This window comes from Palaemon carinicauda, chromosome 9 (genome assembly GCF_036898095.1).
Source record: "Palaemon carinicauda isolate YSFRI2023 chromosome 9, ASM3689809v2, whole genome shotgun sequence".
Lineage (NCBI taxonomy): Eukaryota > Metazoa > Arthropoda > Malacostraca > Decapoda > Palaemonidae > Palaemon > Palaemon carinicauda.
In genome coordinates, this window is record NC_090733.1 from 161035866 (window position 1) to 161056787 (window position 20922).

General features: G+C 37.4%; 1 protein-coding gene across 4 annotated transcripts in view; it reads left to right on the forward strand.

The window, feature by feature from the left end:
- melt (melted) overlaps window positions 1-20922 on the forward strand; it is a 137912-nt gene that overhangs the window by 61061 nt on the left and 55929 nt on the right. For all 4 annotated transcript variants that reach the window (XM_068380721.1, XM_068380718.1, XM_068380722.1 and 1 more), the window contains exons 4-7: window positions 3337-3481; window positions 11479-11653; window positions 11994-12157; window positions 17770-17949. In XM_068380721.1, the coding sequence (XP_068236822.1) occupies window positions 3337-3481; window positions 11479-11653; window positions 11994-12157; window positions 17770-17949 (664 nt within the window). The remainder of the gene's footprint in view (window positions 1-3336; window positions 3482-11478; window positions 11654-11993; window positions 12158-17769; window positions 17950-20922) is intronic.

Sequence of the window (20922 nt, forward strand, 5' to 3'; positions counted from 1 at the left end):
GGAAGACCATGGTATAGAGGCTATGGCACTACCCAATGGTTTGATTTTGGAGTGTCTGTCTTCTAGAAGAGTTGCTTACCATAGTTAAAGAGTTCCTTCTACCCTTACCAAGAGGAAAGTAGCCACTGAACAATTACAGTGCAGTAGTTAACCCCTTGGGGGAAGAAGAATTGTTTGGTAATCTCAGTGTTGTCAGGTGTATGAGGACAGAGGAGAATCTGTAAAGAATAGGCCAGACTATTCGGTGTCTGTGTAGGCAAAGGGAAAGAACTGTAAACAGAGAGAAAGATCCAATGTAGTACTGTTTGGCCAGTCAAAGGACCCAATAACTCTTTGTTTGCGGGTGTTACTGTATGCTGGTGAGTCCACTCATGTGATCCGAGAAATCAGTTAATTTAACGCGGATAACAAAAGGCTATCGAGTGCAATATAGCTACAAGTTTTTGTGAATAGTCGGTGGTTAGTTAGAGGTCAGAAAATTTGGATAAAATGTCGGCATAGGATAGTTATCTTGTGAATTACTAAAAATATGAACAAGATGGCACTCTATAATACAGGCAAGGCATGGAGGGATATTGCTGCAATCAGCAAGAGTAAATTCCATGAGTTGGCACAACAAGAACTAGACATGATAACAGAGGTAACTAATAGCTCCAACCAGTGTGACGGAAAAATATTCTCAAACATATTGAAACAATATGATCCAACAAACGGGAGCAAGTCTGCGGAAACATCATCAAATTAATAGAAGAAATTCCAAAGAAGATCCAGGTGATAAAGAGACTTATAAAGAAAGTTTACATCAATCAGAACATTCCATCAAAGAACAATTAGAAGTCCAATATGATGAATATGCTGATTGATGCATTGGGAAAAAGAATGCCAAAATGGTGCAATAAATGTAAAATGTGGTACAGCATTATTGATCCGCATCAACTGATTAGGAAATGCGATGCATGTCATGTACCAACACACCGTACTTGCGCTGAAGTACAACAAAAGATGAATAATAAAGACACAAAGGTATTCTGCTCAACATACTTAGTCTGGATAGAAATATAATTAAGTCGAGACTGAATCTGGAAGAAGAAGAAGAAGAAAAAATTATTATTATTATTATTATTCTTATTCTGCTCAACATGCTTAGTTTGGTTAGAAAATATAATCAAGTCGAGACTGAATCTGCAAGAAGAAGAAGAAAAAATGTGTAAGGATGCAGAGGAAATCATTGATACAACATATGATGCCATTCAGCAACATACTTACGAAGAAATAAATTATCAGGGGGGAACAAATAATAGACCCAAAAGTCTCTACCCAAACCTACATACGTTTAGGGAAGAGCAAGAAAAAGAAAAAAAATGATAAGAAAGATAGAATCTGCAACTTACTGAAAAGAGGGAATTGTAGATTTGGCAAAAGATGCTACTATAAGCATCCAAAGATATGCCATAATTATGAAATATATGGTAAATGTGTAAATTTAGACGGATATGGAGACAAATGCAGAGATCTCCATCCAAAAATATGCAAAAACCTGAAAGAAGGAAGCAGATATTGTGCAGGCTATAAGCAAAATTAAAAATGGATCGGCGGCTGGGCCAGATGGAGTTCCAGCGATTTTGTTAAAAAAAAACTGCACACACTATTGCGAAGCTGCTTGCAATACTGCTAAGACAAAATGTAGATATAACCGAGATACAATTAGCATTTATAACCCCTATTTTCAATAGTGGATCAAGACTAGAGGCAAGCAATTATAGACCTGTTAGTCAAACTTCACATATTATGAAAGTGCATGAAAGGGTAATAAAAAAGAAAATAATGTATCATTTGGTTAAAAATAATTTATTTAATATAGGTCAGCACGGTTTTGTGCCCGGAAAAAGTACACAAACCCAACTGATAGCACACTATGAAAACATATACAAAAATATGATAAATGAAAAAGACACAGATGTGATCAATCTAGATTTTGCAAAAGCCTTTGACAAGGTAGACCATAATAGAGAAAAAAATGAGAAAGCATAATATTGTGGGAAAGATAGGAAAATGGATAAAAGAATTTCTGCAAAATGGAAAACAGATAGTGTTTGCAAATGACAAGAAATCAGATGAAGCTCAGGTAATATCTGGCATGCCACAGGGTACGGTATTAGCTGCACTGCTGTTCGTTATGATGATCTCAGACATAGTAATGTTAAAGACACTGCAGTGAGAAGTTTTGTCGATGACACAATAATAAGTAGAAAAATTACTTGTGATGAAGATAGGAACTCATTAAGAAGAGATCTAAACAAAATATATGAATGGGGAGAGATAAATAGGATGGTATTTAACTCCGATAAATTCGAATCAATAAATTATGGAAACAGAGAAGGAATGGTATATGCATACAGGGGACCTAATAACAAGACAAACAAGGAAGCAATTAAAGACATTGGTGTAATGTTAAACAGGAATGTTATGCAAAGACCAAATAGCAACACTGTTGGCTAAATGTAAAGCAAAAGTGCGATTGCTATTCAGACACTTTAAAACAAGAAAAGCTGAACACATGATTTTGCTGTACAAAACTTATGTACGTAGTACACTCGAGTACTGCAATGTGATATGATACCCACACTACCAAAAGGATATTGCACAAATAGAGAGTGTACAAAGGTCTGCTAGAATAGAAAAAGTTAAGGACCTTGACTACTGGGAAAGACTGCAATTCTTAAAATGTACTGTCTAGAAAGGAGAAGAGAACGCTACATGATAATACAAGCATGGAAACAAATAGAAGGAATTTCTGAAAACATCATGGAGCTAGAAATATCAGAAAGAGCAAGCCTAGGTAGATTAATAGTGCCCAAAACTATACCAGGAAAACTAAGTAAGGCACACAGGACATTAATCCACTAAGCACCAGCTTCGATAATGCAGCGACTATTTAATGTGCTGCCAGCTCATCATCTAAGAAACATATCAGGAGTGAGCATAGATGTGTTTAAGAATAAGCTCGATAAATACCTAACATGCATCCCAGACCATCCATGACTGGAAGATGCAAAATACACTGGAAGATGCATTAACAACTCTCTGGTGGATATATGAGGTGGCTCACACTGAGGGACCTGAGGGAACCCAAACGTAGAATAAGGCAATAAGGCAAGCGGTAGCATCTCAACGGGTGGCTGGTGCCCTGTCCAACCAGGACACCAGCTTGATTTAGCTTAATGTTCTATGAAGATTAGAAGCATTTGCATAATTTTTTTGTTTTATGAATATTTGATAATTTTGTGTAAAGACAAAAAATATGAAAAAGGTGTAAATTTGGTTACTGTATTTCAGGGAGACCGGAAGTATTGAGCAACATGCGGAAGCTTTGGTGGCCTTACTTCAGACTTGCCTTAATCACAATCTCCGTCCATCCACCCGAGACAGTGACCCTCCACATGCAAAGATTGCCTCAGATGTTGTGTCTTGTATATTCCTGGTAAGTCTTGGAAATTAATGTTCTTTGTACATTCTTTGAAATACTGTTTATGTACAGTATTGCACATGTTTATGTTCACTTTCTCTACCATTTACCTCTTAGGTAAAAATTTTCTTCCTCTTATTTTTGTTTGTTTATGGACCTCTCATTGTGTGGTCCTTGCAATTAGTGATAATGCAATCTGCTTTTTTGCCTTTGGTTAGGCTTCTTTAAATGCATTATGTTCCTACATGAATGGTGTACAAACCTTTATCCTTTAATATAAATATTTTCAGCAAAGCTGTAAAACTATGTTAGAATTATAACGAGGTGTCGATAGTTACTGGAAGGCAGTGAATAAGCCCAGCCCCCTGCCGCTGCACCGAATAGCCACTTTGATTTCAACCACCGATGCGTAGGGGCATACTCTCGGTGCCTTAACCACTGGTGTTGGTTGAATTTCCTCTGTTTTTTCTTTTCAGCCATGTCTGTGAAGTGTATGACTGATGGAGAAACTGAAGGTAGACATGCATATCTACCCTGGAGTTACAGTTACAGATCTTCATGAGCAGGTTGTTATTTGATCTCCATTCCTTGTTTTCAGCCTGCAGTGGCCATAATTACTCACAATCTACTCCATGTGAGGAGTGTTGGGAGTGGTTGTCCTTCCGGTGGGAGGCGTATGGTAGAAGAAAGCAGTTTGAGAGCTACTTCTGGGTCTATCTCAAAGTCTTTAAAGTCAGCCGGATCTCTTGCACCTACCCCTGCTACTGTGCCCGTGAAGACTAACCCCGTTGGCCGCCTCTGACTGGGGTGAGAAGGGCAATGGTCTTCATCTAACCTCATGACAAGTTTTCCCTAGGGAAAACGGACTTCCTTCTCAGAGGGAGTCCTTTAGACTATCCCTTTCTGATTCTGACACTAACGACAATGCCCTGAGGACGTTATAGCTCCTCTGAGTTGGAAGGTACTCCTTCCAAGGAGACTGATATCGGCTCTTCCCCTCTCATTTAAGGAGTGACTGGTCTCATACCTGGGGCCATTACCCATGTGTGTGAGGAGCTAGGTGCCCCTAAGTGACTCCCCTTGGGATCTATTTGTGTTTCAGGACATAAAAGATATTCCCTTTCCTCGGCCCTAAGTTCCAAGGAACTTATGGGAATACCTTATCCTCCAATGAATCATTCATTACGTGAATGAAAAAGACGTAAATTGAAGTTTTATGATGATGATGATCATCATCAATTAGAGCTTTCCTGCGGGAAGCAATCACAAGTCTTTGACACAGTTTTATGAGGTGTTTAGACCATCACTGGTTTTAAGACAAGTGCTTTGGAACATAAGCATATATTAATATTATTACTAGGTAAGCTACAGCCCTAGTTGGAAAAGCAGGATGCTACAAGCCCTAAGGGCTCCAACAGGGAAAATAGCCCAGTGAGGAAAGGGAATAGGGAAATAAATAATATATATATAAGAAATAATAATAGAATATGTAAAATTTCATAAGATCAGTAATGGGGAAATAGATCTGTCTTATATAAACTAAGAAGAGTAACCATGTTAACCTGTTCAACCTAAGAACATTTCCTGCAAGTTTGAACTTTTTAAGTTCCATTGATTCAACTGCCAGATTAGGAAGATCATTCCACAATCTATAGTAGAACCATTTTACGAGCGAACTTCAAGCTCATTTGTGGTGTTGCCAATTCTCCTTAATCCCAATGCCTTCGCTCCACTAAGAGTAGGGGAGGAAAATGAAAAACTAGGAGATATGGCATACACGTTGCCACATCTTCACTGGGTCAGTTCACTGAGACCTTTGGTCAAATCCTATTATATGCTTGAAGATTAGCTATCGCATACATTGTCTCTCTCAAAAGCCTTCCGTAAACACCATGGAGAGTTTCTCGCGCCGTGTTTTTCGCCCAGAAGAAAGAAAAATGGCATACAATGTCTAATCAGTTTTTTAAATGGGAAAAGGATAATGAAACTGTTAGATTTGTAATTGACCAAACAATGAAACTTGTCACAGGTGCAACCAACATACCAAAAACAACTTTGTTTCAGAAAATTGGGTGAAGGCTATTAAGCATACTGATAACATTATAAAGGAAGACATGAAAAATGACGTCCGTATTAACTAATTCATTGAATCTTTTGTGATAGGTAACTTCATCTGACGAAGAGTCACCATAACCACGTTTGGTAATGGAACCTTTGTTGTAAAACATTTTTGTCCATTAATTAGATAAATTCTAAAACAATACAATCACCAGTGTAAATATACTCTTAATAAACTTAGTTGATTAAAGCCTTTGTAAAGAATCCTGTCTTTTAGTAATAATCAGAATTGAGAAATTAGTTTATTTGATATCAAAATTAAGATTATTTCTGTTAGTGTAATAATCTTTTTATAACAATTTTGCTCTTTGTTATGTCTAAGAGTTTCAACTTGTTGTCACCATGTGGTTGAAAAAAAAAAAAAAAACAAAGTGAAGGAAGCAGTTTAGAAAGAGTATCAAATTAAGGTACAGTAGGGTCCCGAATTAAGCGTGTTCGAATTACACGATTCCCCTTTTCCGCGATCGCTATTTTTCAAAAATAAATTTTCTGTATTCGCGAGGCTGTTCAAAGTTCGCGAGTCAAGCACTACAAAATGTATCAAATCTATAGTCTTTTTAAGTATATTGGTAGCCCTAAATACGGTGATTTATAATAAATGTTACAAAACAATATTAACATTACATTTCATTAACATAATTTCATAATGAAAAGCCTATTTAAGGATAAAATTCCACATCAACAATGAAATCGACTGTTAACTGTGCGAGTCCAGCTGACAAAATGTAAACAGAAATGTGGTTACGTTCTCGGCAATCTTTATCTTTCTTCAACCTTACGATAATTGTAATGGTAGTGTTAATGATGGTATATTAAAGCATTATTTTTGTTTAGTACAGTATATTTAAAAGCCTTATTTTTCCCTCTGGGCGTTCAAGGTTTTCACGAGTAGACTGGGTTCGTTTATCGGCAGTGAATAGCCTAAACTTCGGTAACGAGTCGTCAATATTTTGTCATATTTTAAACAGTAGGCTATACATTTGATTTGCAAACATTGGTTTTGTAGAGTAGACGGTAAAATAAAATCTAGAGAGAAAGAGAGAGAGAGAGAGAGAGAGAGAGAGAGAGAGAGAGAGAGAGAGAGAGAGAGATTTGATGGCAGAAATCTCTCTCTCTCTCTCTAGATTTTATTTTACCGTCTACTCTACAAAACCAATGTTTGCAAATCAAATGTATACTGTTTAAAATACGTATGACAAAATATTGACGACTCGTTACCGAAGTTTAGGCTATTCACTGCCGATAAACGATAACAAACCCTTTAATGCAAACTAACTGTATCCTTTGGTATTCCTCTATATTTATCACGAATTCCTTCTATACCTCCTCAGACACTCTTATTTCAAATATCTAAATTATTCTTATCACAACTAACACCATCTAGTCATTTTCATTCCATTATATCTATTATTCCTCTGGATCTTATTCCCTTTCCTTATTCTGTTTATTCGATGGGATTCGTTTTTCCCTTTACCGTCTTTCAGAATCTATTTTTAGCCACTGGCAACCAAATCCCCCCTTCCCCCGTCTCCTACCGTCTCCCCTGCGAGTCCACCCAGCCTATCTCATACCTCCCCCCACCTTCATCCTCCCCTGTTCTAGGTCTGTAACCTTCTGCGTCATAATATCTCTCTCTCTCTCTCTCTCTCTCTCTCTCTCTCTCTCTCTCTCTCTCTCTCTCTCTCTCTCTCTCTCTCTCTCTCTCTCTCTCTCGTTATACAATACTTACAGATAGATGAAGAAACCAAAATCGGTTTTCTTGAAGTGTCAATTAAATACAAAACGAAAAAATTATACCGTGTATACATCCATTTCAATCATAGCTTAAAATACGGTAACCGATTTCGTCCGCAAACCACTATTTTTTAGGAAACACCATTCTATTCCAGAAAATGTTTACTCTTTAAATGTCAATTGCGCTATAATAAAACATGTACTTTTGTTAAATTTCGGGTGTGTTTTAAAAATCGAGTATTGCTAACTTATTTTTGTTTTACTTTTGGCTGCGATCACATCAGCTGATGTCTAGCTTCCGCGCGAATACAATAACAAAGAATTGTTTACACCATTTCTTAACTTATTCAAACCATCTATACAGTTAATATTACATAAACACCAATGTGTTATAACCTATCATATTTATTGTTTAGTACTTTAAAACCATCTCTCTCTCTCTCTCTCTCTCTCTCTCTCTCTCTCTCTCTCTCTCATCGAACGTTATAGCGGTAACCTAATTGTTCGGTGACTTTAAAAATAGGCCTAGTACTTTCTTCTTTTACCTTTTTTGCATATAGATCCATAATTGAGGTGGGTACAAGTTGACTTATAACTGAAGTTAGGAAAAGTATTTTGGATATGGAAAGGACAATTATCTTTCGTAACAGTTTAGAATTATCGTAAGTTATCACTCTGTCATTAGCGGCAGTTTGCTATTGTGGATTAAACGCATAAGGAAAAATAATTTCCAGCTTTGCTACGAATTTAGGAATTTATATGGATACGGTAAGTAAAATATTTGTAATAGAATAATGTTTACTAAATGTTTGTAATATCATTAGTTATGACTTAGATCATGTGTGTTTAATGCATTCGTTTGTTTATTATGATCGAAGATGGAGCGTAAACAAATGGAAGGTTTCCGTTTCAGGCGGCATCATAAAGAAAAACATTTCATAAATGGCATTCATTTCATTTATTTGAAAGTTCTAATAAAAAATAATTAGAACATTGGTAATAACAAATTCAACATATAATCTATACTTGGTAAAATTGCTGTCAATTCAAAAACACAGATGTATAAATGCGTCTGTTTCTTCGTTGTGATCAGAGATAAACGTAAACAAAACATTGGTTGTCGTTTTCTATTGTGCTTTTTAGCGTGTTTAGGAAACGCATGATATAAAATCGCCTTTATTTTGATAATTCTGGATTTTCAATCATACAACAAGCTAGTCTATAGAGTGATGGTTTTGCTATTCACCAGTTGTATTATACAATAGATATGACAAACATTAAAATTTGTCTATTTTGGGTTGTGTTATAACGGGAAATATATGGTGTTTACACCTATCCTGGTTGTAATTTTAACCATTTTTCAAGTTATTAGAACTTTAAAGTATATTAAATGTTTTATTTATTTACAAGAACAATTTGATATTATAAAGAAATACAGTATAGTACAAAGAAAGTATTGGAAATGGGTAGTAAACACATTTGAATAGGCAAATTGCTGGTTGCCATGGCCGCAATGGAATTATTTCTGTTAGTTGTGTGTTTCGAAATTCGCGATTTTCCATTTCCACGAGGTCATTAATCGACCAAATTCTCGCATAATTCGGGACCCTACTGTATTATAATCTTAGACCGTTCAAATCCGGGCGAATGACTTTTTAGCTGACCCTTTTTTCCTGACCCTTTTTTCCTTTTCTTGGCTCGCTCATAGATTAAAGCGGTCAAGCCAGGTGTGCTTTAAAATGACCCAAGAGAATTGGCAATGCCGCTAATGGGGTCCGAGTTCGCTCCTAAAATGGTTTGACTATAGTCACAGCTGGAATAAAGCTTCTAGAGCACTGTGTTATGTTAGCCTTGGGATGGAGAAAGCAGAAATGCTAGAATTAACTACATAGCTAGTACTACTGTACATACAAGATGATACAGTCTGGGAAGGTCTGAATGCAAAGGATGGTCAGAATTATGGAAAATCTATTGAAACATGCATAAAAAACTAAATGACAGTTCCAGAGGTTATCCAGATCAGGAATAAGAAATTTGATAGATTCTAATTGAGCTGCAATCCCCAGAGAGTCCTTCAAACTCTGCTCATTATAAGTGAGCATATTTACCGGTGGAGTCTTCTTGGGTTCAGATACAAGAACTCGTTCCCATATTATGGACTGATAGAAGCTCACGGCAAAGAGGCGCAGGGGATTGATAATGCTAGAATAACGGTAGATTTTGAATTCTCGACACTTCCTATCTCAAAGAAATTTATAGAGAGGGAAAGGAAGGATGAGAGGATACAACCAAAAATAGGCAGGAACCTGGGGCTAATGAGAATCCCCTATGACACTAGAGTTAGCCCTCTTATGCTAAGCAAGCCAAGAGCCTATTGTTTTTGAGACTGTTGAAGGATGACTGTGTCATCCCTTCGGTGGCACATGATTTGCCCGTTATCCAGAGATAGCCGACAAGAAAGGAAGATTCAATTGACACTAGTCTCCTTGACACCGGATTTAGGTCCCACATGCAGTGAAGTTGAAGATCCGGAAGCTGAATCCAATTTCAGGAAAGGCTAGGCCCTGATAAGGCTAGTCAGCAGGCTGGGAGAACCAATCAAGGCTCCAAAGAAGGGAAGAAATTAGTGAATTAAAGATTACCAGGCACTCTGCAGAGGGCAACACCTACACTGGAACTACTATGGCCCGAGTTGGCCAAAGAAGCAATTGGGACCACAGAATTTTAGGTTTCGAGTCAGTCCTCAAAGACCTTGCCTCTCCCACTCCTTGTGCAGTGGTTGTTTTATGCAACTAAAGAGATCAACTCTCTTTGCTGGTAGAGATGGCTCTTGCAACCTTAATTACGGAAATTTTGTCAGACGCTAACGTCTCGAGCTACAATATTTTTGAGCCAGTGAGTTGGCAAACTTGGAGACTACTGTACAGCCATGTCTACTCCTCTGGAAACATCCTGGCTAGATCATTGGTCAGGTACTCTTACCTACTTTGAGAAGGAGAAGCAGTTAACTGACCCAATGTTCTTTGGGGCAAAGACTGTCACGTTTTTATCTCACCTATAACCTACAGAGTTGCAGATATTGGTAGTGATCACTAGCTCCTCATTGCCTCTAAAATTAAAACTGAAAGGAGGGAGGAAGGGAGGAGCAGTACTTGTTCTAATATGTAACTATATTTAATTACCACTTTGTCAAGGAATCATATACAGTAAGCACATATGATATACTTTGAATTAAATTAAAAAAAATTATGTATTAGTGTACTGGCAATTTTGTTGACATTATATGATTAAGAAATGTCTGCTCTAAATGTCAACTATATGAATAGATTGTTTAACAGCAATTTTCTTTTACCTAATGGGTTGTAACCCCCTAACCCCAGTGTCAAGGGCTAGTACCTGTAATTTTAACAACAGAGTTTTTCAGCTTTGGTGAAATCATACTTCTATTAAATGCCTCAAGTTTGTACAGTTAGGAAAACTACACACTACTTTTTAGATTTATGCTAATCTAGACTTTGATTTTACCATAAAAATCTTTCGGCATATCTGAAGTTGGCTTCTATATTTTGAAGAAGCATTGTTGATGAGTTTTTTAAAGCAGTGTTATTGTCAAATGTCTTTCTAATTAAAAAGAACTACTGACTTTTGTTGTATTATGAAACTCAAACTAGATAATGGTGGGAAAAATTATAATTGTGACTTTCGTAGTTAGAATTGTCAATATTTACTTTAATAGGTTGATCTTCCTTTTTAAACTGTATGCAGTACTTGCTAGTATTTCCTTGTCATAATATTTTTTATCATGATGGGTACTTTTTCATGCTTGGTGGCATTAGCCATTTACAACTACAAAGGATAGGAGATACATTGTAAGTTTTTTTTTATTGACAGTTTTATTGACAAGTTGTGTACTACTGTGTATTTAGAAACTTTGAATAGACATCATATATTCTGTAGAATTTTCCTTCTGAAATCTTATTTGATGAAATGAATATATATATATATATATATATATATATATATATATATATATATATATATATATATATATATATATATATATATTTGTGTGTGTATAGATAGATAGATATACACACTGTATGTATATATAGATTATTTATAAATATATACATGTATTGAGAAACCTTATGTCTCTACAGAATTACCATAAGCGAGAGGTAATGGCTTTGGCTTTACCTGTTGCTGTAAAGTTCCTCCACAAAGGGAATAGGGAGTTGAGTAGGAACATGAGCTCCTATCTGTCCCTGGCAGCTATTGAAGCAGCTGACCTTCTGGCAATGCACATTCAGCCTATCATCGATTCTGTCATATCAGGTAAGCAGAAAGTCTCTACGAGATGGAAAAGTTGTTTCTTTAAACATGTCACTGATGGGTTATGGAGAAAAACCTTCAATTTTGATTTTACTCAAGGCCACGTGTTTACATACTTTTTTTTCGTTCTTGCAATAATATAGTATATTAAGTACATACTTGGATTAAGCTGTTTAATGATATTATTAATATCTTCATTCTTTGTGTTCAGAATTTTAAAATCAATGAGGTGTGCAGTGAGTGAGTAATGTTAGAAAATTTCCTGGGTTTAGTTTGCTCTCTTGTCCATTTACCATGGGGAAAATTATAGACATCCTATTTATTGTTTTTCCTTTACTTTCAGGGAACTACTCTTTATCACGTGTGTTGCCGCAGATTTATGCTGTGAAAAAAGAGCCCATCCATGACCATGTGATGACACTTGTGTCGCTCCTCCCGCAATGTGATACAAATGAAAAACTTGGACTACTTATGCTCTTCTCTCTGGTGGCCAAGAACAGACCTGCGGTAATATGTCACTTAGCTTTTTTTAACATCTTTTGAGTTTGGTTGGGGGGTGTCAATTGCAACAGAACTTTTTCTAACATCTTTTGAGTTTGGTTGGGGGGTGTCAATTGCAACAGAAATTATACAGGTTATTATATCTTAGCGTTTTTTATCCATGGGTTTAAAAGTTAGTCTGAACCTTTTATATAGGACTGGCTGTTAGCAATGGTGTGGTATATGAAATCCAGTAATATTGACAGACTTCCCATTATAAAGAATTGGCAAAATTTTGATTAAATGTACTTTTATCATTTTCTGTGTCATTTTTAGTTATGCTGTGTCAACAGTTTCTTTGTAATCTCCATTTATTCTGTTAGAATTATGACAATAGTCTATTTTTTTTAGCGGTGCATATTTGCACCGACTCACATGGGTGTCCTTTTAGCTCAGAAAGGTTCCTGATACCTGATTGGTCGGAAGTATTTTTGTCCGAACACCTTCATTGTTCTCAAATGATTACCAAGTAATGTGAATCAAAACTTATTTACTAACCTATATTTCTCTATCAGATATATGGTTTGTCAATAAACAATGTGAAAGAATAAATATATAAAGTATCGTTATGGTAAGTCTAAATTTGATATCACAATCCGCCGACGTCAACGACAGTAGCTTATTTTCGGATGCACGCTTTGTAATTTTGTAATTTTTCACATATTTTAACACAAATTGGGGTAAATTACACTCAGCATAAGTTAAACATGTTATTATAAACTTTCTTTGAATACCAGAATTTACCAAAAACATGGAATTGATAAAACCCAATATTTGATTTTATGAGGAGGTAAAAGAAGAGCCTGCAGCGGCCTGGTGGGATAACAATCCCTTCTGACTGTCATAGATGCAGTTTTTTTTTGCGTAATATAGTTCGCCCTATTCCTTTCAGTTTAGATAGTCTTGCATTGTCTCTCTTTGTAATATTTTGCTTGGTATTTTCCCACATTCCTGTTCCTCACCTAATATCTATCTATTTTCCCCGATATTCCTTCTTTCATATTTGGGATATCCACACGTTTTACGTGTAAATATCCTAATCGTTCCAAACCCTACAAAAATACCACATTAAATTTTGTTATAAAGCTATAATCATAATGAAATACTGTACTGTACAGCCAAATTCATTTGAATAATTCAATTTACCAAACCTAATTGCTAATACCTGTAAATTAAGTGGTTATTAGAACATACAATAATACAATAATAAATGGAAAATAATACAATACATTCAGTACAATACTCTACATATATGAAATATACAATACCATGTGGACTGTACTGTTGTTATAGTTACCTTTACTATATAGAAGTACATTTTCTATTATGTACAGTGATACCTCGGTACTCGACCATAATCCGTTCGAGATCCGTGTTCGACCTCCGATTTGTTCGAGTACCGAATTTTTTTTCCCCATAAGAAATAATGGTATATATTCTATTCCGTTCCCAAGCACTCGAACAGGCCCAAAATATTAATAAAACGTGTACCTAAACAACAATAATTATCTAAATGTGTATGAAATTGGTCAGAAAATCCTATAAAACAATTTTAAACCATTTACTGTACTAAAATAAAACAATTTTAAACCATTTTCTGTACTGTAGTGAACATACCTTTGAGCAGCGGTTCGATGGCATACAGGGATGGATGTGGAGAGGATGGAAGGGGGAGGTTACTGCTTGGAAGGAGAGTCCCCTTCCATGATGTGGCGGGGTAGTTCTCCTTCAGGAGTTGTTTCTCTCTCCAATGAAAGGGTGGGCAGATCTATTTCAGGGGTTTCTTCTCTTCTTTGTCTCTTCTTTGGAGGAGAAACAGGCTTTGATGTAGCAGCTTTCTTTTCTTTTGTGAAAAACTGGTCTATTGTTAATTGTTTCTTCCTCCTCTGCAGTATTCTTCGAAAATGATACATGACACTATCATTAAACATATGCACTGCCCGGTTTGCTACTGCAATTTCTGGGTGGTATTTTTCAGCAAAAGCCTGCACATCTGCCCACTTGGAACAAATTTCATTGATGAGAGAACTTGGAACATCCTCCCTTACCTCATCCTCTTCTGAAGATTCCTGCTCCACAATCAGATCCTGCTGCTGTTGTTGTTGCAGGTGCAACAATTCCTCCACAGTCAACTCGGTAGAATGGCTTTCTACAAGCTCATCAATATCATCCTTGTCGACCTCAAGCCCCAAACTCCTGCCCATGACAACAATTTCCTCAACGACATCAGTGTCATCAGAAATTACAGGGGTAGCAGTGCTTGGACCCGCCTCTGGTTGGAAACCTTCAAACTCCCTCTCTGTGACACATGATGGCCACAGCTTACGCCAGGCAGAGTTCAATGTCCTATAGGTCACACCTCGCCAAGCTTGGTCAATCATGTTAACAGAGTTGAGGATGCTGAAGTGTTCCTTCCAGAATTCCTTTAGGGTCAACTTCGTGTCACTGGTCACTTCAAAACACTTTCTGAAAAGGGCCTTGGTATAGAGTTTTTTGAAGTTTGAAATGACCTGTTGGTCCATGGGCTGGAGTATGGGAGTAGTATTGGGGGGCAAGAATTTGATTTTGATAAAGCTGTATTCTTCTTTCAAGTCATCCTCGAGACCTGGAGGATGTGCAGGAGCATTGTCCATAACCAGAAGACATTTCATTGGCAAGCTCTTTTCAATGAGGTAAGCCTTAACCTGGGGGGCAAACACTTCGTTTATCCACTCAGTAAAGAATTGTCTTGTGACCCAAGATTTAGTGTTCGAGCGCCACATAACTGGTAGTGCACTTTTACAAATATTATTTCGTTTGAACACCCGGGGGTTGTCCGAGTGGTACACTAACAAGGGTTTGATCTTGCAATCGCCACTTGCATTTGCACACAGCAACAATGTTAGCCTATCTTTCATTGGCTTGTGACCTGGCATCTTCGTCTCGTCCTTGGTAATGTACGTATTGGCTGGCATTTTCTTCCAAAATAACCCAGTCTCATCACAATTAAAGACTTGTTGTGCGATCAAATTTTGTTCATTTATGTACCGATCGAATTCCCCCACGTATTTATCGGCTGCAATTTGATCCGAACTAGCTGCCTCCCCATGCCTAGTAACACGATGAATACCTGTTCTATTACGAAACTTTTCAAACCAACCCCTGCTCGCTTTAAATGTAAATGAATCACTTTCACTGGTACTCGGACTTTTCTTCACTAATTCTTCATAGATATGCAACGCTTTTTCACAAATGAACGCTTCACTAACACTTTCCCCGGCCAACTGTTTTTCTTTAATAAATATTAAAAGCAACTTTTCCATCTCCTCAATCACTTGTGGCCTTTGCTTAGTTACCGCCGTAACTCCCGTTGCAACATTCGCCTTCTTAATCATTTCTTTATGCTTTAAAAACGTAGAAATGGTCGACTTCGCCATTCCGTATTCTACCGCTAAATCGGACACTCGTACACCATTCTCATATTTCGCTATAATTTCCTTCTTCAACTCGATCGTTGTTCGCACTGTTTTCCTCTTCTCCTTCCCCTTAACACTCATTACTTTCTTGGGACTCATTATGAAAGCTAAAAAAGCAATTAAAAGCACTGAAAATCACTAAATCACAACGAATGCTGATCGCGCGTTGTCTGAGTGACGCTCTCGAGAGAACTGATGCTTCCCGAACAAGCGAGAGTGGCCGAGATGGCGCGATCATCACAAAGCCCATGCGGTCGTCACGTGTTCGGCTGGTCGAGTACCGAATTTTTGGTCGAGCACCGCAGCAAAAATTTCTCGAAAATTTTGGTCGAACTCCGAATTGTTCGAGTATAGAGTCGTTCGACTACCGAGGTATCACTGTATAAACAACCCCTTTTCTTCAACTGGCTCATATTTTTAATGAGTAACTATTTTATTCTCGGCCTGGGTGGCAACTCTCCGTATCATGAAAATATTTTTGTAATATGAAGCAAAAAAAATCTTCGCGTCTCGTTTCGCATCTTGAAAATTTTGTATAAAGATACATTCGGATAAAGAGGTATTACTGTAGATGGGATTTCCTCTTAGTCTGTAGCACCCTTTGTGTGTTTCATGATTAGAGAATAGAGCTAGTGTATTCCTCAATAGTTGGAACAGGATCTGAGGTGCAGAAACATTAATTTCTAACTAATTAGGTCCTAATTTGAATCTAATAGAATTAAGTTACTCATCAAGTGGGAAACCAGGATTCTAAAGTTAGACTTTGAGGTTAAGGATGCCCAAATTTCCTACTTTAAGCCAATAGGTTCAACAGCTTCAGAATTGTCACCAAGGAATTCCTTTTATATCTGTGGTAGAACCTCAGGTTTCAGATCTAGTAAATGTTCAGAAATAGTCACCAGCTGGACTCGAAGATCTTGTTTTAGAATGTTATGACGGTCTTTCCCTACAATTCTTAGTTGGAGTGATAGGTAAATGATTACTGAAATAGGATATACTGTCTTAGTGCTGAACATTTTACCTCCATCCATCCATATACCAAGGCACTTCCCCCAATTTTGGGGGGTAGCCGACACCAACAATGAAACAAAACAAAAAGGGGACCTCTACTCTCAATGTTCCTTCAGCCTAATCAGGGACTCAACCGAGTTCAGCTGGTACTGCTAGGGTGCCACAGCCCAACCTCCCACATTTCCACCACAGATGAAGCTTCATAATGCTGACTCCCCTACTGCTGCTACCTCCGCGGTTATCTAAGGCACCGGAGGAAGCAGCAGGGCCTACTGGAACTGCGTCACAATCGCTCGCCATTCATTCCTATTTCTAGCACGCTCTCTTGCCTCTCTCACATCTATCCTCCTATCACCCAGAGCTTTCTTCACACCATCCATCCACCCAAACTTTGGCCTTCCTCTTGTACTTCTCCCATCAACTCTTGCATTCATCACCTTCTTTAGCAGACAACCATTTTCCATTCTCTCAACATGGCCAAACCACCTCAACACATTCATATCCACTCTAGCCGCTAACTCATTTCTTACACCCGTTCTCTCCCTCACCACTTCGTTCCTAACCCTATCTACTCGAGATACACCAGCCATACTCCTTAGACACTTCATCTCAAACACATTCAATTTCTGTCTCTCCATCACTTTCATTCCCCACAACTCCGATCCATACATCACAGTTGGTACAATCACTTTCTCATATAGAACTCTCTTTTACCTAAAATATTAATATAGTTTTATGTCACGGATGTTTTAGAATGGTGAAATTGTTAGAATGTATAACGTTAATTTACTGGTTAATAAAAGATTGAAATTCACCATATATGAACACAGTTTGTTACTGCTACTAGAATTGAAAGTGTTTTCAATGTTTCTTCGCAATCATTATTATGTAATTATGCCATTTTTTTTCTGTCTTATGAACTGTTTTAGTTAAATATTCCACTATAATTATTTCTCCAAAATTAAAGCACTGATTTATGTTATTACTTCCCCTTGATTTAAATTTCATGAAGGATTCTATTGTTTTAATAATTTGCATTAAATCTTAGCATTGATTTACATTACTACTAGTTTAATATGCTTAGTTGAATTCTGTTTTCCTCATCTACATTAGCTGTTGGAGCCATCTCTCCCTCAACTGGTCGAGTGCCTTAGTGTGAATGGAACATCAATGGCTACACTGCAGATTTTTGTAGAATTATGTGCATGGAGACCGGGGCCCTTTACAGAACATGTAACCAGGCTGAAGAGCATTGTTGAACAGCAACCCCACTGTGTTGCTTTGGCATTACAGGTATTGTATTAAATTTTTTTGCACTTGATGGTTTATTATTTCTTTTGTCTATGATAGCTAGGTTACTTACTGTCCAGTGTTTCATTAATGTTCTTTTCTAATTTTTAAAGCTAACCCAGTGGAAGTTTGTAATGTTGAATAATTTCTGTTGAAACAAGAAAATTGTTTGTTCCAACTCTTAAGTACATACCCTCACTATTTATAGGAATTATACTTTCGGCGAAGCTGGAAAACTAGCCATGACTTTTAGTGAGGTGTAACTACCTTATTGCTAGTTAGCTGGGGCTAGTAAGGGTAGCTGGTTACCCCACTCGCACACACATGTCTGTATTGTCTCGTCACTTTGTACTTTTGGCTCTGTGAGAGTAGAACACACACACACACACACACACACACACACACACACACACACACACACACTCTCTCTCTCTCTCTCTCTCTCTCTCTCTCTCTCTCTCTCTCTCTCTCTCTCTCTCTCTCTCTCTCTTTTTTTTTTTTTGGCTTTGGCCAAGAGAGTCGGCGCATGCCATGGGCCTCCTTCAACATGTCTCATTCATAATGATGGGCTAGGTAATACTCGACTTCGTTCCTGGCAGCTCAGATCCAGATTCGAGCCCTTCGGATTGGGAGTCCTTCATAGTGTGACCAATGATCCAGATAAACAGCTACTATGACAGGTAAGAACTTGAGGTGCTACCTCAAAAGAACTACAGAAGCTCGGCCCTGAGTATCGGCATTCTTTGTCAGCTCGAGGAAGGTTGAGAGAAGTATCACCAAGCGCATGTTCTCGGCTTGGATTCGCAAGGTCATGGACCAAGCATTGAATCCTGATCCTTCTCATAGGGAAGACCTAGAGCTCATAACATTAGGGCAGGAGTATGCCCCTAGCATTTATGAAAACTACTGTGATGCAGGACTTATCAGCGGGCGCGTCGAATCGTCAAACGACCTTCACCGCCCACTTCCTGCAAGACATGACCCACAGGAACATGGAGGCTTTCTCCATAGACCCTGTGGTGGCTACAAAATAAATGGTTTAAATGCCTTAGACTCCATAATGAACAAGTGGCAGATGGTGGAGGGCAGAGTATAACTATGGTTAAGTCTGGGAGGAATATCAAAGAATGACTGATTCTTTCTTTCTTCCATGCCCCCCTCCCCCCCATGTGGTGGAACAGCCCCTACGGTAGTCTACAAAACTGGCCTCCCCTGTCTGCAGGTAAAACCATTTCCCTTGTGTAACTTAGTAGAGAGAGATTTGCCTTATTTGACGGTCTATAGGGCACTTATTTTTTTTTTCCCATAAAATTTGGCTAAAAAAATTGCCCTGCATCTTATACATCGTATGTGAATTTTGAGACCTACTGTAGGCCTAGGCTAATCTAACCCAGCTTATTATTATTATTATTATTATTATTACTATCCAAGCTACAACCCTAATTGGAAAAGCAAGATGCTATAAGCCCAAGGGCTCCAATAGGGAAAAATAGCCCAGTGAGGAAAGGAAATAAGGAAATAAATAACTGAAGAAAACAAATTAACAATAAATCATTCTAAAAAAAGTAATGTCAAAAGAGATATATCATATATAAACTATTAACAACGTCAACAACAAAAATGTCATATATAAACTATAAAAAGACTCATGTCCGTCTGGTCAACAAAAAAGCATTTGCTCCAACTTTGAACTTTTGAAGTTCTACTGATTCAACAACCCGATTAGGAAGATCATTCCACAACTTGGTAACAGCTGGAATAAAACTTCTAGAGTACTGCGTAGTATTGAGTCTTATGATGGAGAAGGCCTGGCTATTAGAATTAACTGCCTGCCTAGTATTACGAACAGGATAGAATTGTCCAGGGAGATCTGAATGTAAAGGATGGTCAGAGTTATGAAAAATCTTATGCAACATGCATAAGGAACTAATTGATCGACGGTGCCAGAGATTAATATCTAGATCAGGAATAAGAAATTTAATAGACCGTAAGTTTCTGTCCAACAAATTAAGATGAGAATCAGCAGCTGAAGACCAGACCGGAGAACAATACTCAAAACAAGGTAGAATAAAAGAATTAAAACACTTCTTCAGAATAGATTGATCACCGAATATCTTAAAAGACTTTCTCAATAAGCCAATTTTTTGTGCAATTGAAGAAGACACAGACCTTATATGTTTCTCAAAAGTAAATTTGCTGTCAAGAATCACGCCTAAAATTTTGAAAGAGTCATACAAATTTAAAGAAACATTATCAATACTGAGATCCGGATGTTGAGGAGCCACCGTCCTTGACCTACTTACAATCATACTTTGAGTTTTGTTAGGATTCAACTTCATACCCCATAATTTGCACCATGCACTAATTTTAGCTAAATCTCTATTAAGGGATTCACCAACCCCAGATCTACATTCAGGGGATGGAATTGATGCAAAGAGAGTAGCATCATCTGCATATGCAACAAGCTTATTTTCTAGGCCAAACCACATGTCATGTGTATATAGTATGAAAAGTAATGGGCCAAGAACACTACCCTGTGGAACACCGGATATCACATTCCTGTACTCACTATGGTGCCCATCAACAACAACTCTTTGAGATCTACTACTTAAAAAATCAATAATAATGCTAAGAAACGACCCACCCACTCCCAACTGTTTCAGTTTGAAAACAAGGGCCTCATGATTAACACGGTCAAAGGCAGCACTAAAATCAAGGTACTTTTACCTGCCCGAAACCCATGCATCCTTATTCTATTTTTATTGTTGGTATTATTGTATTATTATTGGTGCTTTAAAAGTGAATTCGTTAGAATAAAAGCAATTTAATCTGAAATGCTGTGACTTGCATTTATAAACATCAGCTGACAAAATGTAAACATTGAGTTATGGTTGTGTTCTAAGCAACCTTTCAACCTTGCCTTTTCTTAATCTTCGATAATTATAATGATATCGTTAATAACAGTAATAATCAAAT